Source organism: Carassius gibelio, chromosome A21 (genome assembly GCF_023724105.1).
Source record: "Carassius gibelio isolate Cgi1373 ecotype wild population from Czech Republic chromosome A21, carGib1.2-hapl.c, whole genome shotgun sequence".
NCBI lineage: Eukaryota > Metazoa > Chordata > Actinopteri > Cypriniformes > Cyprinidae > Carassius > Carassius gibelio.
In genome coordinates, this window is record NC_068391.1 from 5,674,925 (window position 1) to 5,697,469 (window position 22,545).

Sequence of the window (22,545 nt, forward strand, 5' to 3'; positions counted from 1 at the left end):
ATCCTGAACACAGTTTGAGACATGGTTGAGATATGTGAGTTTACTAGAAATTCTTCAAAGTGAAAGTATTTAACCCATCTCATGTGCACACACACACACAGCAGTGAACACACACCCAGAGCAGTGGGCAGCCATTTATGCTGTGGCGCCTGGGGAGCAGTTGGGGGTTCGGTGCCTTGCCCAAGGGCCTTGCAACCTTTGGATTGAGTCAGACTCTCTAACCATAAGGCCATGACTTCCCTCCACTTACCTTTGTTTTAAGTGAAACATGCAAGAATCAAGAGACTTGCTTAAAGTCTCCATGTACACAAAATTTAATCTATTTGATTGGTGTTGAGGAGATAAGGTTGAGATCATTTGCATATGTTGCAAATTGACCGCTGTATCGTAACACATGTGTTTGTTTCTGTAGCAGTGGTGTGTGAATGTGTGATTTTACTTTGGTAGAGTGAATCTGACCCCAGGAGTGTCTGTGTGTACATGACTGCAAACGTGTGAAATTCACCTCCACCTCATTCTGCCCTCACACCCATCACCACCTCCCACAGCAGGAGATTTGTGTCTCAGTGTATTCTCAGCACTTCCATGGATTCTCTCTTTTTCTGATGTTTTTCACCATATAAATCTGAGTTATGGCACTTGTGTGGCACAGCACAGTTAATTTTACAGCTGCGTTTTAGCATGGGTCTTACGGAGTTCAGAATTTGAGTTTTCCTACCTTGAGCTCTCTTAGGCCCTGTCCACACAGAGACGTGTTTCACTGTATACAGGCAAAAGATTTTTATTGCATAGGCGTTTTGTCCACATGGATCCGGTGTTTTGGGAGAGTTAAACCGATATTTCTTTAAACCGGGTCCCAGAATGGATAAATTTTAAAATGCCGCCTTTGTATTTTCGTGTGGACAGCGAATCCGTATATTTTCTGAAACGATGATGTCATCAGCCCATCTCTGGCCTCTAGTCAGACACATCTATGTTACGTAACAGCAACAAAAACATGAACACACTGAACAATTGTCTTTTTATTAACTAACATTAACAGAGATTAATAAATAGTTCCATGTTTGTTATATCCGATAGGGAAAGCTCTGGCTTCATGTGGACATAACCATGTTCAATCCTTAAATTAATTTTCTTCACATTATACTACAAAAATTATTTTGTTTAATAATTATAGGTTCTTATGTAAGAGTGTAAAAATAAAACTTCTTTAGCACAAAAAAAATGTTTATGCATGTATTTGGTCTTTTGAAGCATTAGCACATAGATAAACAACCATTGAAAGGTAAAATGTTTTTATTTAATTTTTTTATTTTATGGAATCATAGTAGGGCTACCTTTTTAATAAAGGTTTTCCTATGCCTTCACAAAAACATTCAAAGGGTTCTCTTATCTCATCATAGTTCTAATTCTATCACATCATAACTTCAAAAGGTTCTCCTATGACATCACAAATCTTAAAAATGTATTTGTATGGAATCAGACTTTTCAAATACTTTTGAATCCTTCATTTAGAGTCTAGAAAAGGGACATATACCCAGAGTCTCTGTAGCCTGAATGCTTCAGGTTCTTGTAAGCGTGGGAAAATTCTTTATTTTGAAGGGAACTCCAAGGACACCCATTAGTTCTGGGCAACATACAGCAGGGAAAAAAATTGTGGAAATACTGCAAGTCTGTCTGTAAATAAGGTAATGTAGTCAAGTTCAATGCCAAGTTGTGGCTTATGATGATTTTTTTTAATTATCATTGATTTCTCCACTCATTATTGTAAATATTTTTTATCTTGCGGTGTCATTTCCTTTAAGGAATTTCATATTGTTTATGCAGTTAAACTCTATTATTATGTGCATTTATATTTTTTTTTCAGGACATCAAGATATATATAGTGCCCCTTAATATTGGGAGTTTGTTTGTGTATATTATATTATATTGTGTTTGGGTTTTAGATTTGTGTGTGAGAGAGATTTGTAAGTGATTGTAGTTCCTGATATTTCATCTCGTACTTGAAACAAACCAATAAAGTTTTCCTGTGTGAATCAGACCACCTAAACCGCTCCCATGATTCAAACCATACCAGCCAGCCATAGCCCAGCTCAGACCCCTTATTTCTTCTGTGGCTGTAAAAGCAATTATGTGAAAACATATTAACTGTTTATGTTGTTCTTATTGTTCTTGTAAAACAATGCATTTAATTGTTTAACATGGTGATAGCCTTTTTAATATGAACTATTTAAGCATTGTTAATTAGTTTGCTTCCTCTGCAGACAAGACTAAATAGTTCCACAAAATGTGTGAGTAATACTGTTTAAAAAAAAGGATTTCACCATTGCTTAATATCCACAATTCCCCCCTTTTTGTATTTTTTTTTATATTTATTTATTTATTTATTTAATATTATTATTATTTATTTATTTTTGGAGCATTGAAACATTTGAGAATCATTGTACATAGTATTGAAATGAATCATTTCTGTTAGTTCTTGTGAGTTGTTCCCTTGTCATTCTAAAAGAGTTACCTCTCCACAATGACCACTTAGAGTGGGAAAAGTTTGGGGGGGATATTAATATCTTACCTCGGAGGTGAGTTTTCCATCACTGTCCAGAAAAACACACTTTTTTTTTCATTTGGATCTTCACTTTGTCTCATATTGTGAACTTTATGTAATTTACTCCTCTGATTCAAAGCTGAATTTTCAGCTGCCATTACTCCAGTCTTCAGTGTCACATGATTCATCAGAAATCATTCTAATAAGTTGATGGTTGTATGTAAATATAATTTCAAGCTCAAGAAACATTTCTGATTATTATCAATGTTGGAAACAGTCTTGATGAGGATGTTGTTGTTGTTGTTGTTGTTGTTGTTGTTTTATCATGTTTATCTGAAATAGAAACATAATTTTGTATCATAAAAGTATTTTCTGTCACTTTTGATAAATTTAATGTGTCCTCACTGAATAAAAATGTATTTATTTATTAAGTTTATTTGAATGGTAGTTTAGCAACATCCTGGCAACCATCCATGACACCCTATTAAGGGTAAGACTTAATTAATTTTTTAAGGAAAGTATTATCATTTCTTTCACTTCGTCTCTCTTTCAGAAAGAAGTGCTGTGAAGGTTTTAAGTTTGTACTGGGACAGTGTATTCCAGAAGGTAAGACCTCTTTCCCCCCTTTCTCTCTCTCTCTCTTTCTCGCTCTCTCCCTACCCAGATTAGACTCCTCTGGGTTGAATTTGCTCTGATATTTCTGGAAGTGTTTTCCCTCGTCTCCCATTAGCGTTCTAAACAAAATCATTCCTTTTGGAAACCACTCAGCTAGAGCTTTTTCATGTTGTTTTAACATTTCCAGCACACCTTAAACAGCTTGGCAGAGTTTCCCCACCAGTAACGATAGCTTGATTACCTTGTGTGTATTTTTATAGTGGGAACAGGCCTGTATATTAGCTTTTGAATGCAGTAATATACTGCTCGGTCTTTGGTTGAGGGTTTCAAACCACTAACGAGTTTTTACTCGTAACTGTCAAATAAAAATGTGCAACTAAATTGTCTGTGTTTTGCGGTTCGCCATGCCACATTGAGAGGTTGTGTAGTGGTCCCTGAAACCCTTTGAGACTGTCTACAGCCTGTTTTTAAAGCCTTTTTTCAATTTCTATGCTGTTTGTGTTCTCTGGTGTCCTTTCCTGCCCTCTCTCTGCTGATGAGAAACACATACAGTACTGATTGAGAATGGACACATACTTCCCTGACTCATACGGCATTCCATGCTGTCCCTGAGATGGTTTGGCTCTTTGGCCCAGACCTCTTTTTGGTTTTGTTGTGAAAAGTGAAAATACTTTTTTTTTTTTTTTTTTTTTTTTTTTTTTAAGTACCACATTTGGATTTTATTTTCGGGATGGACAATTATATTGTGGGTTTTGATGCAAGTGCTTTAAAGCTTTTGGTTTTTGTAGTCTTGTGCTTTCCTCTCCTGCTGGGTTGATGTTTGTTTGTATACACAGACTATGATGTGTGCGCTGGCGCCCCGTGTGAACAGCAGTGTACCGATCATTTCGGACGTGTGGTGTGCACCTGTTATTCTGGATACCGCTATGACCGGGAACGACATAGAAACCGTGAGAAACCATACTGTCTAGGTAAGATTTTGAACTTACTTTAAATATATATAATAATACAGAGTGCAAAAAAATATCTGTTTTCACACAACAAATGTGCAGTACAGGTATGAAACCATTAATCAATTACAAGAAAAAGTGATGACCATTTTCTTTTGGTCCTCAGCATAATGGTGTATGCAATGTACGCAACACAAACATTGCAATGTGTATACAATGTTTGTGATGCTCAAAATGTACATTTACCCATTTTATTTTTTTTATTTTTTATGTAAAATCATAGTTCATAAAATGTTAGTTTATATAAATATATAATTGTGAATATAATTAAATTCTTATATTTACTTGATTTATTTATTTCTAAACTGTTAGTTTAAAGGGGGGGGGGGGATGAAATGCTATTTCATGCATACTGAGTTTTTTACACTGTTAAAGAGTTGGATTCCCATGCTAAACATGGACAAAGTTTCAAAAATTAAGTTGTACGTTTGAGTTGTACTGGCGCTCGTGATTCTTTAGCTCCGCCCACACGTCACGCCTCCAGCCGCTTGTTTTTCCGAAAAAAAAAACGGTACAGGCTGTCTTTCTCTTATAAATATAATAAAACTAAAGACTTTTTGGAGTTATGAAGGATGCAGTACTACTCTATAGGTAGTCAAGATTAACAGGAGATTGAGTGAAAATGAGCACCCCCCCCCCCCCCCCCTTTAAATTTAGTTTTCCTGAAAGTGGTTACCATGGAAGCATTTTGTTGGAAGCATCAGGAATATTTAACAGTATGGATATATTAGCGCCCTGTATGGGTTGTTTTTAATTCTCAGGGTTGGTTTCTCAATGCCTCTTTAACCCTTGTACGGTGTTCGAGTCTGTGGGACCCATTTGCACTTTTTATCATAAGAAAAATTATACTATTAATAAAAGAGTGGAAATTTTAGGTCCTGTGTACCTTCACTCTGTCCTCCTATTGTCTGGGCCTGCAATTAGTGTGTATGTGTGTGAGAAAGAGAGTCTATAAAAGTGTGAGTGTAAGTGTGAGTTTTGTGTTTCTGTCCCTGCCATTTCCGTATAAGGTTTTAGCACTTTAATTCATGAATGTGATCTAAAAAAAGGTAAAGGGCAAATTTTGACCATATATGCTGTTTATACTGCTTGTTATTGGGATTAAGTAAACATCTGTTGAGTATTTGAACATAATTTTTGATTGTGTTGAATTAAAAACCCAAAACTGCAGCTGGTCCATCAGACCTATGAACACTGGCTGAGTAACAAAAATATGAACACCACACAAGGGTTAATAATGTTTCTTAAAGGGTCTGACCTTCCAGACTGCTGAAGTGTTAAATGGATTTGATGGGAGTCAAATATTGTTTCTCCGGCTGATCTGACAGAAGCGCTCCATACCGCCCCAGGAGCAAACATCACGTCTTTTGCACTTTGCCAACTTTCCATCCCTCACACTTTCACTCTCTGTTCTTGCGTTAGACATTGATGAATGTGCCAACAATAACGAGACGGTGTGCTCACAGATCTGTGTGAACACCCCTGGCAGCTACCAGTGTGAGTGTGAGAAGGGCTTCTACCTAGAGGATGATGGGAAAGCATGCACCAAGGGCGAGCGAGGTGAGTGTACTCTCTGGATCTTTGTTTGTCTGTCTCAGCAACACTCTTTGTTCTTTTACTTTAGCTTGCTTGCTTTCTTTTTGGTCTGTCTACTTTTCTTCTGTAGTTTGGAGTTTCCCAGACGTTTGTGGGCCTGCAAAGCGGTTCACGACCTGAAACTGTGCACTAACACCTCTTTCAGACGTCCAGATTTTAACTGATGAAATAATTGCTGTAGTGAAATCCCGAGAAATCATTGTTAACATATAAAAGTTAATGAATCAACTTGGCAGTAATATGTTTTTGTAAAGAATTTTGTCAAACTTAGAATTTTCTGTATTTATACTCCGTTTCAGTGGTTTTTAGTCAGTAATTTTATACTGAGTAGCAATGGGTGTTTTTTTTTTCACGGAATACGCAGTGCTTCATGGGATTGTAGTTAATTTCCACCGTTTTCTGATTTTTGTTCAGTTTGAGAGCCACTTTCCCATTTAGGAGCTGCTTTTGCAAGTTTTTAAGGTTTTAAATAGAGCACAGAGAACCAGATATATTCATTTTCCTGTCTGGACCTGTCTATCCACAGATCTCTCCATCAAGCAGGTGTGGAAAGGATTGAGTGAGGTCTAAATGCCTTGACAGGTCATGGATGCATAATCTAGTTAAAGCAATGCAAACACAAAGAAAGATGGGCAGAAAATAAGCCGAGTGGATATGAAATGTAAATTACCTTTATGTATTTGAGTAATTACAACGTCTGAACAAAAAAAAAACTCTTCATAAAAATCATTATGGTCCCACAAATTCTTTGGTTTTCCTGGATCTATTGCATATTTGAACCCTTGCCGACAATGAATGTGTGATTTTGAGATCCATCTTTTTCACACTGAGGACAACTGAGCGACTTTTACAAATGGTTCAAATGGTCACTGATGCTCCAGTCATTGTTGGAAAGGGTTCAAATATGTAAAAGATGCTGGAAAACCAAAGAATTTGTGGGACTTGAAGGAGTTTTCTGAAGAACAGCAGGCACAAAACAAAAATCGGCTGTGAATCATTCAGGTAACAACACAGTATTAAGAATCGAGTGTATGGAAACTTTTGAACGGAGTCATTGTTATAAATTCAACTATTTTCTCTTATGGACTATATGTAAATGTCTTTTATTGGAAATATCTTATTCAGGTCAGTACTAAATAAATAATTACATGCATTTTGTATGATCCCTCTTATTTTGGTAAAATAATTAACATTTTGCAGATACTATTACTATTAAAATTTGTATAAATTATTATTAAAAATTATACAACTTTTAGGGCCATTAATTTCTTGTCAGATATGGTTTAGCTCTTTATCTCCTCACTGTTTCCAAAAAAAAACAACATTCTGCAGCCTCTTCTGGTTTGACACATTTATAAGACATTACTTCCTGTCTCCATGCAGGAAGTTCACTGACCCCTCGCGGTTAATGACTTGGGACACCAGCTAGCGGTTAGCATTAGCATCAATCACTCCTTCCTCTCCACTCCTCTACACACCATCTACTTTTAGGCTTTCTTGTGGAGCGTATCAGTCATTCAGAGTTTTCTGTCTGCTGTTTCCTCTCTTTTGGGTCAATTTGAGTGCAAAATAAGATGACCTTTCAGGGCATTTGGGCTTGCAACAATCCAGATGCACGAAAAAGGAATTCTGGGAATTCCAGACCACTGAGATTACAGTGTGTAGATTAAATGAGGTTATCGGCTATTAGTCAAACTGCTGTAGGAGTTTAAAAGGGCTTCTGAACTCTGCGGACTTTTGACAGGAATGACAGTAGTTAGTACATTCTGATGAGGAGCTAGTGTGTTTCTGATGATTCATGTATGGAATGAGCTTCCATTGTGACCTTAAGATCCCTATTATAAGTTTATGAGACATTTTAATGAAAACTTTAGCTCGGTTCCAAAACCTAGTGAGCTGCCTTGAGTACACTAACTGAAAAGGAGTCTCATAAGCTTTTTATTTAGAACACTCTACGGGGCAACAGCTAAACACACCATATATTTGAGATTCCCCTTTTGAAGTGCACTTAATTGTATTGTATGTGCTTTCGAATTTCCAATCTTAAAAGTGTGTTTTTATGTACTTGCAGATATAAAATGAAAGAAATAAAAACTAACTCAAACAGTACACCTTTATAAAGTGCTTTAAAGTACACTTATTTTTATATTGACAAACATACTAAAGCACATTGTGTTGTTTGATATTGCACTTAAAGTTAATATTTTAAATGTACTAAATTGCAGCTTCATTGACAATGTGTCATTTCACATATATTTAAATACATGACACGCAAGTTTTAGTAGAAATTACATTCATATTTTAGTTTACCATAAATGTGTGCCAGTAAATTTGGCAGTGTGCACATAATGTTTCATAGACAATATAAGAAATTAATTGAAATAACATACCTTAGTGGGTCAAAAAGCACTCTTAACTAATTGCATTTCATATAAATTTAAACAGATATTTTAACTTGATTATAAATAATATGCAATTAAATGTCCAAAAACATTACGTTCTACTCTTTTTTTTCAAAGTATATTTTTAAAATAATGCTAGTAAAATGTACTTCTTTTTTATTTGAATTAGTTGAAATTAGATTTTAGCATATTGCTATGTTAAAATACAACACACTATGCATACAAATCAAACACATGGTCCATTTTTAATGAGCTTGAAATGCTTTAATTGTGCATTTTTTTTATTGCATCAGTTATGTGTATTTATAATTTAATAACATTCTCTTAACATTTGCCATCATGGATTGACTTTTTCACTTAGCTGATTAATTTTGGTTTTGTCCGACAAACTTCCTTAAGCTCCACATTCATGTTGTTGTTGTTTTTTGCAGCCCCACTGTTTGAGAAATCAGACAATGTCATGAAAGAAGGAACGTGCTCGGCCACATGTGAAGACTTCCATCAGATGAAGATGACCGTTCTCCAACTCAAACAGAAGGTGCCCTTTACCAGTTTCACCTGAAAGGCTTATTTGCTAAAACAAGCCACAGATTTCCTTTTATATGCATGTTCTCAGCCATAGATGTGAGCCGACCTAACAAGAACCAGCCTGCAAATGTTTCACAAGCAAGTCAGATTTAGGTTATACAAGTCTTCAGGGATGTGTTGGTGACTTTATAGGCAAAATAAAAAGTGATAAAACACGGGCTGAACAGCTGAGCAGTCTGGTGGTGTGACTTATGTCTGTCCTTGCTGCAGGCTAGTAAATCACGTTGAACACAGGGATGCAGTTTAGACGGGCTGTAGACAAAGTGAGACTGTCAGCAAATCCACTCAGCACCCTCATGGTCACGGCATGATATATAGCTCTTGTGCATGTGGTCCAGCAGACTATGAGGGGAAAAAACTGAGAGTAAAATATGTGATGAACTGGTGAGAGTGAGGCAAGACTTATGGTTCTGTGAGAAGGTGACACAAAAAAACATTGATATGTTTGCTTTAAAAGGTTTTTTTTTTTTTCATTGTTTTAATTTCCTGCCTATTGCTTTGTTAGGAAAAAGTTATATTGGCTTGCTCGTTTTATTTATTATTAATGTATTTTTAGATTTATTCATGGATTTTTTTTTTTCCTTTTCAGTTTAAAAAATATATATGGTATGATATTTCGGACATGATATTTTTGGAGAATGCAGTTCCAGAATGCAATGTTACAAATTATCCATTGATGAGAAAACATTATTATAAATTTATAAACATTTTGTGGTCAGCTTGTAATTCAAAATTAATAAAATTATAAAAATGTAAGTAAAATTCATTGTGTACCATTTTAGTCTAAAGACTATTGCGTTGGTACTAAATCGGTCATTTATGGGGTTTAATAACTGTTAGGATTGTGCTTTAGAAGGTAGCTTACTATGTAGGCATTTGACTGCAATGTTTACTTAGTTTTGGAACAGAACTATAGTGTTTTATTTCAACTGCAGATCTTTTATTCAAAAGGGACTGCTGTTCACAGCACATAATTCTGCTAATCTCTCGCAGCATCATAAGTGGTTGACATTGGCACTGGGTGCAACATAGGAATCGAAATATGTGCAGTCAGACAAAAATCAAAACCAGAAACAATGACAAATGAGATTTAAATTGACTGCAAAGGGCTGGACACAGACACACAGATTTATGCACTAGGCCTAGGGCTGTATCTTGTGTGTGTGTGTGTGTGTGTGTGTGTGTACTGATCTCCAGAGCTCATAGGTTAGAAGGTAATGGATACTTCCAATGAGTCCTCTGAAGTGAAATACTCTCCGAAGAACGCTTGTAAAAGACAGGCACTGATCTCAGTTCATTTCCTGTTTTTGCGAACAGCATGTACACAGATGTTACAGTTTATCGATCATATTACATGCTCACGTTACTTTGGTTTAAATTATAATTCTCTTTGTTACCTTGTAATGTTATATATTTTAGCCATTCCCTCCTGTCAGATTAGTTGCTATCAGGTGACAGTAATGTCCTTATACCTTTTCTCAAAGGAATAATTTAATCACGGTTATGTCTCTAAATATTTAAGGGTTAATTGCTTAAAATTTATCACTGTTATAATGGTGTCTTAAGAACTAGTTAGACCAAGGTAAGTACCAAGCGAAGGGGTAAAAGTTAGATCAACGGATTCGAGTTTGACCAAGCTATAATATATTGCAAGCGTTTCTAAAAAGTTATGAGCTTGTGCTCTTTATTCCTAAGCCATTTATTTATTCTTTTTTTATTATTATTATTTTTATAAAATTTTATAAATTTCATTTAATTTTTCATTTTATTTCTTATATTTTCTTCCATTTATTTTTATTTTATTTTAGAGCAGCATGAAGATTCTTTCTTGGAGATTCTTACCACAGAAAATAAACAACAGCACATTGGGGTTGGATCAGCATAAGAGGGAGCAAATAATGACATTTATATTCATCTATGGATTACTATTCTTGTAAAACTGACTGTTAATCTTGCATTTTTGGTTCTATTAAGCTTCAGAACCAAAAAAAACGAGTTCTTCTCATCTTTTTGTTCAGACTTTTCCAGTCCTATAGTGCAAGAAACAGTTAGACTCTGGATGATCTGTAGGTTTTGTGTAACTTTCCTTTCCTCAGATTGCCATATTGCCAAGCAACACAGAGGTCAATAAACAGATGACCAATGAAAAGATGATGATGATGCATCCGTTTTTACCTGGACCTACAGGGCCACCTGGGCCTGCAGGTGAGCTTTGTTAATATGCTGTTTATTTTTGCCATTCTTTTCCTGATATCATTCTTCTGTAAACCTGTCACATTGTATATCTCTCTCAGGGAGCCCAGGGCCCAAAGGTTCCCCTGGTCCTCCAGGACAAATGGGGCCACCTGGCATGCCTGGTCCCAGAGGCGACATGGGGCCCATGGGACCCTCACCGGACCTGTCGCATATCAAACAGGGACGCCGTGGCCCAGTGGTACATATGTATTATCAACTGTAATCAGTATCTGAAGTCCTAGATTTGAAGACCAATGTGCTCTAGTTTATTATCCTGCATCTGTAATAATTAAAATATTTAGTCTAACTTTAGCACATAATCTAATTGCACTTCTCCATTAATTCTTGATGTTTCGCTTGGGACACACTGCACTGGTGTTGTTTTCCAGTTCCAGTTGATTCTGCTGCACCATTAAGCTCCGTGACGATTACTCACTTTGGCTCAGCATCTTTTGTGTATCTGGGTGGCATGTGGTTTACATTCTTTAATATGAGTCTTGATTGGTGTCCATATTTATTATGACTCACTAAAGAATGTGCTAAAGCAGGTTCAAGGATTTAATGCAGGGGAAGCTTAATTCTACACATGGAAATCTGCTTTTACTGCTAAGGTTTAGTTCTAGTCCTCCTAAAACACACAGACCTGTTACTGTCAAATGGCCCGTCAAACCTTAAATAAAGACCTGTTCAAACCTGAAGGAGCTAAATGACATGAAAGTAAACAATATTTGCAAAATATTTTTTTTTCTTGTAACAGTCGCCTCAGTGGGGGAACTAAGACTTGAACTTGCTTTTGAACCGATTGGATGGGGGGCGGGTTGGGGGCATGTAAGCTAAAATATAGTTTAAAAAATTATATTAATAATAATTCATAATATAATAATTAATTTTCTTGCCAATTTTAGTAAAATAATATATAAAACTATAATATAATCAGTGTTCTTCTAGTATAATTAGTATTAATATATATCAGCTTTATTTCAAAATATTTTTAATAGCACTAATTAACAATAACAAAACTGGATATGTATTTGTTTTTCATTAATTAACAAATTTATGTTTGTATAACAAAATGAATGGTCCAACCTTCAAAAAAATATAAATATAGACTAAACCTTTGGCTAAAAATGGCAGATTATCATAGTACAATATTTCAGAAGTGGATCAAATAGTTAATATAGAAGTTGTGTTTGAAAACTTGAAAATGTATGTTCTCAGTGTTGTAAATCTAGACTTGCTGGGATCAGGCATTTAGACATAACCTCAGCTGGAAGTCAGGCCTCCAGGAGTAGCATTGAGCCCCCCTGCTGTAAAGATTAGAAACTTCCCATTACACTGACATTCTTAAGATGTTGAGTAACTTCCTAATTGTTAGTTGCACTTGATCTTCATCGTTGCACAGCACCTTCGTTCTTCACGCTGAGCATTTGCAGATTTATTGAGCCGAGCTTCCTTTTAGACACAGCATGAAGGTGTTATAGCTCGCTGACCTTTGGTTGCTTTCGACAGTGACATGCTTTACACTTCCTGTTACGGACCGTTAACCCTCATTACTCTTCACACATTCTTCCCCACACTGACAGACATAATGAATAATCATCTCACACACACACACTTTTTTCGCACTCAAATCACAAGTGCTGTGAATCAATGTCTGACAGTATGTTTTCGCAGCCGTGGATATTTGTAGATATACTGAGCAAATTGTTATGTTGTTGATGGTGGATATGTCACCGAATGTTTTCTTTAAACACTTCAGATGCATTTGTACTTGAAATATTTCTACTCTAAGGTCATGGATGGTGAGTAAGTCTGTAATGTCTGGTCTCATTTGGGACATGGTCAGTTTTAGCTCTGATAGCCATGGAAATCTTTGTTTTTGGATGCAGTTCCACTTCATGTTTGCTTTTACGGGCTCTTAATAGTTTCAGCAGACTTGTAAGACTGAAACTGGATCAGAAGGTGCAGGATCAGTTTCATTTGTACTCAAATCATTTGAAGAGTCTTTGCACTTCCAGCATATGTGGTTGTTGGCTTTTGGAGCAAGAGATTGCAACAAAATATCCTGCCTCTCACGATTGTGTCTGTAGATTTATGTAAAGAGATTGTGTCAATTTATCACAGTTACACTGCAAGGCTTAATGGACTGATCCAATATTTTGACACATGTTTTTATGTCTTGTTCATTTACATTCACTTAAGACATCACCGACTGTGTTTACTTTTTTATAAACACACACTAGGCCAGTGATTTATTTATTTATTTATTTTTGGACATGAAGTACCATTAAAATGATTTTGTTAATCCGTGTGCCATATCAAACTGACACAACCAATTAAATTCTGTATTATATGTGTAGTCTCAATTTCAACATATTGCTCACATAATATCCCATCATCCATGCAAAGTGTATTGTTAAGAGTACAAATCAACTCCATTGTATGTTCTTAAAGGAATGTCAGTGGTGATTGATTGAGCCTACAGTTGCACCATGATGCCGTGGTGTGGAGGAGTGGTTGCCAGGGCTTTGCTATGCAGATTCTGTGTTGTTATGATTGGTTGTGATGGGCCAATCAGAATATCTGATGTTTCATTTAGGACCACACACGAAAGTTGGATAAATTTAAAATGATACAAAAATTCAGTGCAACATATTTGTTTGTTTCTTTTCACACATATAAAGCAATGTTTGTGACTGATATAAAAAAAAAACTACAACAACACTACTGAATTGATTGTAAATATACTCTTTTATATACTACATAAAAATATACTACATTAATTATCATTATTATTATTGTTATTATTATTATTATTATTATTATTAATTGTAATATTTCATAGAAATTCGATTACTAAATATTTATTTTATCTAAATTTTTACTTTAAAGCATCGATTATAATAATAATAATAATTAAATCAACATTCTTAATTTAAAAACATTAATATGTAATACATTAATATTGTTCAATTATTTTGTTATTATTTTAATATATTTTAATATTAACATTATGAATTAATATAATATGCATTTGCATTTTTTTTTTTATTCAAATAAATTAGGAATGTGGTTTTAAGTTACAAAGTGTCACTTTAACATCCAGACATTTTTTATAATCTAAACGAACATTTTTTTATTTAAAAATGTAAATACAAAATTAATTAAATATTAATATTTAACTTGTAACATTAATATTAAAATGTATTAAAATAAAATGTTTTATTATTGTTTTGATATTTTATTTAACAAATTTTACCAATAACATTATAAATGATTAAATGTTATTATTATTTATTTTTTTTAATAAGTAGAAATGTGAATAAAATTTGTTTAGTGTTTAGCTGCAGTAAAGCAGCAGATATTCAGCTCTCCAGCCTTTCAGATCATGCTATCAGCTCAAGCCTAGCTGGGTCACCGTCTGGGCTAGCGTTTGAACACGTGTCCCCTAAACCCCCTGACCTTCAGATGGATGACCTCTGACTCTCTGAAGGGGGGCGTCTTTGCAGGTGGAGTGGAAACTAGGGCGGGTAACCGGAATCACTTTCATCCTTAGTTTTTTTTTTTTTTTCTAACAAGATCTGTCCTCCTTTATCACGTTTGATCCCCCTGTTCTTTTTGATTGTTGCCTGATATATTTCCTACCAGAAAGCTGGTTGTGAGCCAAGCCTTTTTTATAGTTTGCGTATAGAAAAAATACATTTTTCAAGATTCTGAAGCACAACATTCATCCTACCTCTGGATGTTGACAAATGATAATGGCAGTAACAGGGAAAAGGCTGACTGCGTTACTTCACATGGTTTGCTTTCTTTGGCCAGTGTGCGTCTCGAGGCTGACTGTTAACCCTTTCTGATAATCAACCTTTTTAATGCAATCGACCTAATCACTGAAGCAAGAGTCGTCAGTGAAGAAATATACTTCTGAAATATTGTAATAATTTATGAATCCTATATGTAGAAACATGAGCCTTTCATTGCTCTGGAGTCTTGGCTCATAACATGAATTTAGTTCTAGAGGGCTCACAGTTTCAGTCTGTTGTAAGAAGTTATGCAGTTTGGAACCGTGTTCTTGGAAAACACGGTCTAAGGTGCTGCCTCCAGTTGCGTCTGTGAGGTTGAGTTGTGTTTTGTATGCGCATAAATAGGAGTTCAAAACCTAAACATGTGTACTCATGGGCCTCCCCTGTCTGTCACAACCGCTCCACCCATGAACACATTCACTCTGTGTCTTTACTCAAACACTGCTGACATTGCAGTTGGCACAGAACCAGCTCTCTCTAATCGCCCACATAAAAACCCAGAGTTCAGTTAAGTATTTTTAGATCGATGAATCATGTTTTCCATTCTGGTACAAATATTGCTCAGATCTGCCCTAAAGACGTTGACAGGCATGATTTGATGTGTGAAAATATTTAAGAGTTGAATTAATAGGACCATCAAATATATAATTCAATGAATATAAATATGCCAAGGGTCCTTTGTTTGGCCTTTTGCGGTCATATGGTTTTGGTCAGATAAAATCCATTTTATGAAGCCTTCTCAGAGATTAACTTTTAAACATAGATGTTTGTATTTATTCCATCATTCTTTTAAAATATTTACAATCAATGCATTTACAATCAATATTTTTTTTAGCAGTTAACATTTCTAAACTGAACTTTTATACATGAACAATTGTATATTTTAGTTATACTTTAAATTAATAAATATTTATTTATAGAGCACAGTTCTAAAGTTGCAAGTTTCGTTTGTAAAAAATTCTACTGAATGAAGACTTAACAGTAAAAAAAAAATATAAACCGCATTTTCAATAAATGTTTAATTTTATTTTTTTTTATTTTTAATAAAGTAACTAACCATTCCCTTGTGCAGTCATACAAAATTAAACCTATATATTTGTGCTGTGGGTTTTTTTAGTAAATATGTATGGTTTTGTGTTTAATTAGGATGTTTTTGTGTTTTGTGTTCATAGGGTCCACCCGGGGCTCCAGGGAGAGATGGCATGAAGGTATGTTTCTATCTTTATCTCCGTCCACTACTTTTCAATGCTGTGGCCATGGGCTGTTTTTCATGTCTGGAGTCCAAAGATTTGGAAAAAAACAGGATAAAGAAATTTAAGGTCAATGGTGACCAATCACTAATGTAATAATTTGTTGGATGGCGTTGGGTCGATGACCAAAGAGCAAAATATTCAAATATGACATCATAGATGGCAGGACGAATTGCACATATTTTCGAAATGTCCGAACATCATTATTAAGTTTTTGAAATGAATTATGATTAGTCCAGATATTGAATAAAAATACACGGAGGGATTTCACATGAACCACAGATAACGGTTACAAGTGATCTGCTTGCTCATGGTCTAATGTAAAACAATACTAGAAATCTTTTTTTTTATTTTTTTATATCAAAATTTGTTCAAGTTATAGAAGAATTGAGGCAGGTATTTTAAAGTCAACAAGACTATTCTCAAAAAGAAACCAGAAACATGCTGTTCACAATTACACAAATGTCTTTGCAAATGTTCAAGATATTTGCAAGCGCACTTAATTTTGTAGAAATATAATGTGATATTTGCATTACTGTGTTGTTAAAAAGCTGCCTTTAAATGTCTATTCTAGAGGTGTAACAATATATTCTCACAATATAGGCCTATTGCAATACAAAAATGTAGCAATATAGCATAGCGACAATACGTATTGTGTGTAGTTCACTCAAAAGGAAATTTTAGATGGATTTAAATCAACATCAAATAACGTAAACTCAGGTCGACACACATTTGGGCTTTCGTGATTATTAATTAGTAGTAGTAAATTAAGGTTACACTTTTTGATTTAAAAAGTTTCCTTGTTATCAGTGTTGTGCCTGAACGCGTTCATTGAACAATAGTTCATGAACTCGTTCATATTTTTGGCGAACGTGAACTGAACGTGCTGTATTAATGCCTGATGAATGTTACTGTCAACTCGTTCATTCTGGTGTCTGTGAACGGCACGCTCTCTCAGGTTAACTTTGTTCAATAGGGTGCCAGATTTCTATAGAGCCTTCGAGGCGAAAACCCGGCTAAAACACACCGTAAACGGGTCTTAATATAATGTAGCGGAAAAACACCAAAAGCAACAATGGTGAAATGCTGTCCCCTCAATGCTAATGTAAACCCTTGGTTGGATAAGGATTCAAAATTGGATATGAAAATGAAATCTGACGCATAGCTTCATTGTTAAAACTGATTAAAAAAAAATTGCTGTCTGTGATTCTATATGGGCTGTGGCAATAATTTTGAAAAATAATAGCTCGCAGCAACATATGGAAAAAAAGAACTATGAACTAGTGAAATTTGTTCAAAATTTTGTAGTTTGAACTATGACCTGATCTAGTTCATTTTAAAATTTGTGAATTGAACTTCATGTAGTTCATGTAGAAAGTGAACTTTCCCAACACTGCTTGTTACAGTGTAATTATACATTTAAGTGAGTAATATTAATTAACTATTACATGTACGTACTATAGGGTTAGGATTAAGGATTGGTTTAGGGTTAATGGCATGTAATTATCCATCATTTATAGTTTTTATTGTAGTAACTACATGTAACAAGGACATTGTAAAATAAAGTGTTATCTAAAAACAAAACTTAATAAAACACGATCTTTGACACACGTAGTCCATTCCTCGTGTAAATTTAGCATTTTAATGAACAGTACTTTTTCTAACTGTTTATCTAAGTCTTAGAAGTAATTATATATTGTTTAAAACCATTTCAGTTTATTGTGAGATCAGTATTGTGTATTGAATTGAATCGTGACATGAGTGTATTGTTACACCCCTAGTCAGTGCAATAAACTGGATGTTGTTATTCACGTAGCAAGCAATAAATATGTCAACAGTTTAACTAACTTTAACCAGATTGATTGTCCCTTGATTATAATTGAAACTGGCTGTAAAAGTAAATTCTTCACACTAATGTACGATGTTGCTTCATGAATTTCACTTTTAGACATTTCAGAACACAACTAAAACTAACTAGCTTAGCCTTAAGCATTCACCTTCACATATTTAGGCCTACTTTAGCATGCTTTTCCAATGTTTTGTTAGTTTTCTGACATGCATGTGCATGCATAGGTTCAAGGTTGATCCATGTAGTGTGTAGACTTCTGTTACATGTTTGTATAGAAGGTTTTTTTGGCTTATATATTCACAAATCAAAAACATCTGGGCCACTTACTACCTCTCTGTGAACCTTGACCCTACATAATGCCCACAGAGGGGTCGATATCTCACAACGTCTGTCTGTGTGGTACCTACTGCCATACCTCAGCCCAAATGAACTAGAGACCAGCTCTAAATGGTGCGCAGAAACACTGCTAAGATAACATTTATATATACACTCAGATGCTGAATAAACTTGTTTCTGTCTTTTGGTTTTACATGCAAGCTAAATTGCATTGTGCAGTGATGATTCATTTGCTGAATGACGGGAGAAGAGATGTCTGATTGTGATGTGGCCAGTGATGGCTTGTTTTCTCATGTGTGATCATGTTACTGAGAGATAGCAGGCAATAACTGTCCCATTGGACTTCTCATGGCTTCTTTACTGTAATCCTGCTAACCCAAATATTTGTTTGGTTTCTCCAGGGAGAGAGAGGGGTCCCCGGCCCTTCCGGACCGCCTGTAAGAACATCATGGCACTCTCTCTCATGGTTCTTATGTCTGAAATATATTTGTCTGTGTTCGTCTCTCTCACTCTTACCCTTGATCACACTTCATCTGTCTTTCTGTCTGTCTCTCTTAGCAGATATCCTATTGTGATTATCCACAAAATCAAGTTTAAAAAAAATTATTTTTCTTGAAAACAGACCCAAAAACTCTTCTACCACCTTGTGAAATTTGCTTTGCCTTTTTATACTTTACTGGAAAAGTATATATTTATTTTACAAATACATTATATCTCAATTTAAATTCAAAAAAAAGAAATTGCGGGGGAAATGGGTAATTGAGCCATATTGTAATTGTTATATTTGTGGATGTGTACCTTTTTTTTTATATATAATAAAATTAATAATAAAAAAAAAAATCTATTACTAGTACAAGTAAAAAGTATAATTCATTAACACATGTTCGTGATTTTGGTATTATGATTGTTTTTTTTGTTTTTTTTTTAATACGTATTTTAATTTTTATATTTTAAAATATTTTGCGGTTCTAAAATAATGCATGCAGAATCATCTGCCATTTAAATTATATTTCTTCTTTTTTTTGTATTGCCACTTCCTTTTGCAGAAACTTTATATTACCATTTTAATTAAAATAAATTCTACATTTAAAAAAAAAAAATCATTAATTATTTTTAAATATATAGACAATTCTATGGATTTTGCTATTCTAAAAAATGAATGCAAAAATCACTGGAAATAGGAAACAAACAACAAAACATAAAATAATGGGTAAATATTTTCATCTCCTCTTTGTAGTGTTTTTGCATGCATTATTTTATCAAAATCTGTAGAATGCTTAAAATAAAAAAAAATGAATAAAAATGAATAAATATAATATATTTATATTAATTTAAATGGTATGACTTGTTAAAAAAAAGATTCTGCAAAATCAAAATAGATGAATATTTTTTAAGTCTCACCATTTAAATAGCTATAAATTCTATGTTATGCTTTATTTATTTGGCTTAATTAAGCCTATTTGGTGGCAGTGTAGACAAGCTGCTATGGTGAGATATATATATATATATATATATATATATATATATATATATATATATATATATATATATATATATATATATATATATATATATATATATATATATAATTATTATTATATTTTCAGGGCCCACCAGGATCCTTCGACTTCCTGTTACTCATGATGGCTGACATTCGTAATGACATCGCAGAGTTGCAGAACAAAGTGTTCAGCAGACCGTTGCACTCCGTAGAGGATTTCCCATCTGCCCCGGACAATTGGAGGGACACCCAGGAAAGCCTGGACTTTGGCTCTGGTGAAGACCACAAACCCAAGATCCCACCTAAGAGCAACAGGAAGAGGAAATTACCCCAAACCTCAAATAATCCAGATTGGCCAATTTAAAGATTGCCCTCAAAGAGTGGCAGAACTGAAAGAAAGAACTGATTGTAGAGAGAATGAGGAGTGTAAATATCACAGAACGACTATTTAACTGTATGCTGAAAAAAGGCTGAATGTATTTCATTGTATGAAATTTCTATTTTTATAATATAAAGGATGTGCATTTTGTATTTTGGGCATTTTGAATGTGTCATTTGTCTACCAAATAACAGGTTACATATACCATGGTTCTCTTGTTAGGGCCAGATTCACGGAAACATTAAGAATCGAATCCCTTTTAACCACTGATTTCTTATAGCTCAAGAAATAGTTACAAATATTTTTTTAGTTCCAAAAATACTTCTAAAAATATTTTTAAGGTTTCTTAAGGTGACACTTAATAAGAGTTAAAATCCTTTAAAACTATTTTATTCTAATTATATAGAATGTGCAACATGCTACCTTTAAAGAATTTGGGGTCAGGCATATTTTATTATTGTTATTATTTGAAATAATATTTAAATTCAGCAAGTGTGCATTAAATTGATCAGATAAAAAAAGTCTGATTTAAATAAATGCCGTTCTTCTCTATTCATTAAAGAATCCAAACAATGTATCACAGTTTCCACAAAAAAATATTAAGCACTAAACATGAACTGTTTTCAACATTGATAATAATAAGCATTGTTTTAGAGCACCGAATCATTATATTACTATATATATATATATATATATATATATATATATATATATATATATATATATATATATATATATATATATATATATATATATATATATATATATATATATGTATATATATATATATATATATATGTATATATATATATATCAGGCACTCTATACAATATTACACTGAGTTTAAACCCAAGGTTAAGCAATAATAGAGGACACTGAGTGAGGGTTTTCAACAGCTCTGTTGTCCTCACCTATTAAACACCTTGCCCACTCTCTCAACTCTCTCTTTTTTGTACTTCCCCTCACAGTTCATGAAGCGGTTCACAGCTATGGAACGTCATTGCCATTTGACCTTCCTGTATACTCATTTATCTCTGAGGAAAACAAGATCATAGATAGCTGCTTCTGCATTTTCTATAGGATCTGTTTTCCATAGGTGTTGACATGACTAACGAACTCCAGGAGTGACTGTCTGTTAACGCTCTGCAAGCCTTGTAAAACTGGAACATGAGTTAAAATAAAAGTGGGCCGAATACCAATCCCTGCAGAATACCTCTGAGTGCTTGGTGCTTTCACCTGGACCTTCCATTTCCAGTGTGGCAAATGATTTAGAGGCAATATTTGCCATAATATCTTTTTTTGATCTCTAATTTAACTGGGCTTATTAGTTATGACATTTTTATACAAAAAATAAATCATATAATAATATACACTACAGTTAAAAATTTGGGGTCTGTAAGATGTTTCAATATTTTTTGAAATAAGTATTTATGCTCACCATAGATGCATTTATTTAATAATAAAATACAGTAATATTGTAAATAAAATGTATTTTATTCCTGTGATGACAAAGCTGAATTTTCAACAGCCATTACTCTAGTTTCCAGTCACATGATCCTTCAGAAATCAGTATAATATGCTGCTTTGCTGCTCAAGAAACAATTCTTATAATCCGTGCTGAAAACAGTCATGCCACCCATCACACTGGAAATGCAAGGTCAGGTCAAAGACATTGAATTATGGGTTAATATTTCAAACATAACCTGTATATAATGTCAAATCTGTTTGTCCTGTGAACATTTATCATATATGAGGTTAACTAAACTCTTTAATACTTCCAATTGAAGCTTGGAAATCGGATTCAAACATGATTGACTGGCCTCTTACCTTTATTCCCAGCGGTGGGCACCCGTTTGATTCTGACACTGTCTTCCCCTCCACATTTCATGGTTAAATCGTACTGATCCGTGTGAGAGCCGCACAGTAATGGCCCATGAAGAGAAACTGTCTGAAGTAACCAGCCAACAACTGCAGCCAGTTCACCCTGCAGGCCATTTATACAGACTTCATCAAAACATCATTTTGAGCTGTGAGTACTGTGTGAATGCAAAGACAATATTTTGATTTGACTAAGTGAAACGATTCATATGGACGTTTGGAAATAGCCAGTAAGTTTACATTACCTGTTATTAAAGAATGACGCATAAGAAGAATTAGATGGCAATTTTTTTGGTACTTGGTCTCCTTTGCAAATTGTGAATGAAAAATAGATGTACATTGCACAGTTTAATTGCAAATGCAGTGTTTCCCATGCCATTTTGTCTTACAGTGTATATATATATATATATTATTCTTTATTCAAAATAATCTGCTTGGTTTTTATTTGATTTCATTTTATTTTGTGTTTATATACTCTGCCGGGTTTGATTTGGTTTCATTTTATTGTCTTTTTTTTTTATTGCAGACTCTTTGTTGTGTGGCTATTTAACCACTAGATTG

The 22,545-nt window shown here is 34.2% G+C and overlaps 1 protein-coding gene across 1 annotated transcript in view; it reads left to right on the forward strand.

The window, feature by feature from the left end:
* LOC127941457 (collagen and calcium-binding EGF domain-containing protein 1-like) overlaps nucleotides 1-20,258 on the forward strand; it is a 44,002-nt gene extending 23,744 nt beyond the window's left edge. Inside the window, exons 3-11 of the mRNA XM_052536512.1 lie at nucleotides 3,099-3,151; nucleotides 3,997-4,131; nucleotides 5,593-5,730; nucleotides 8,600-8,706; nucleotides 10,853-10,961; nucleotides 11,051-11,190; nucleotides 15,964-15,999; nucleotides 18,628-18,663; nucleotides 19,834-20,258. Coding sequence (XP_052392472.1) covers nucleotides 3,099-3,151; nucleotides 3,997-4,131; nucleotides 5,593-5,730; nucleotides 8,600-8,706; nucleotides 10,853-10,961; nucleotides 11,051-11,190; nucleotides 15,964-15,999; nucleotides 18,628-18,663; nucleotides 19,834-20,091 — 1,012 coding nt within the window. The 3' untranslated portion in view covers nucleotides 20,092-20,258. The remainder of the gene's footprint in view (nucleotides 1-3,098; nucleotides 3,152-3,996; nucleotides 4,132-5,592; nucleotides 5,731-8,599; nucleotides 8,707-10,852; nucleotides 10,962-11,050; nucleotides 11,191-15,963; nucleotides 16,000-18,627; nucleotides 18,664-19,833) is intronic.
* The last annotated feature ends 2,287 nt before the right edge of the window (nucleotides 20,259-22,545 follow it).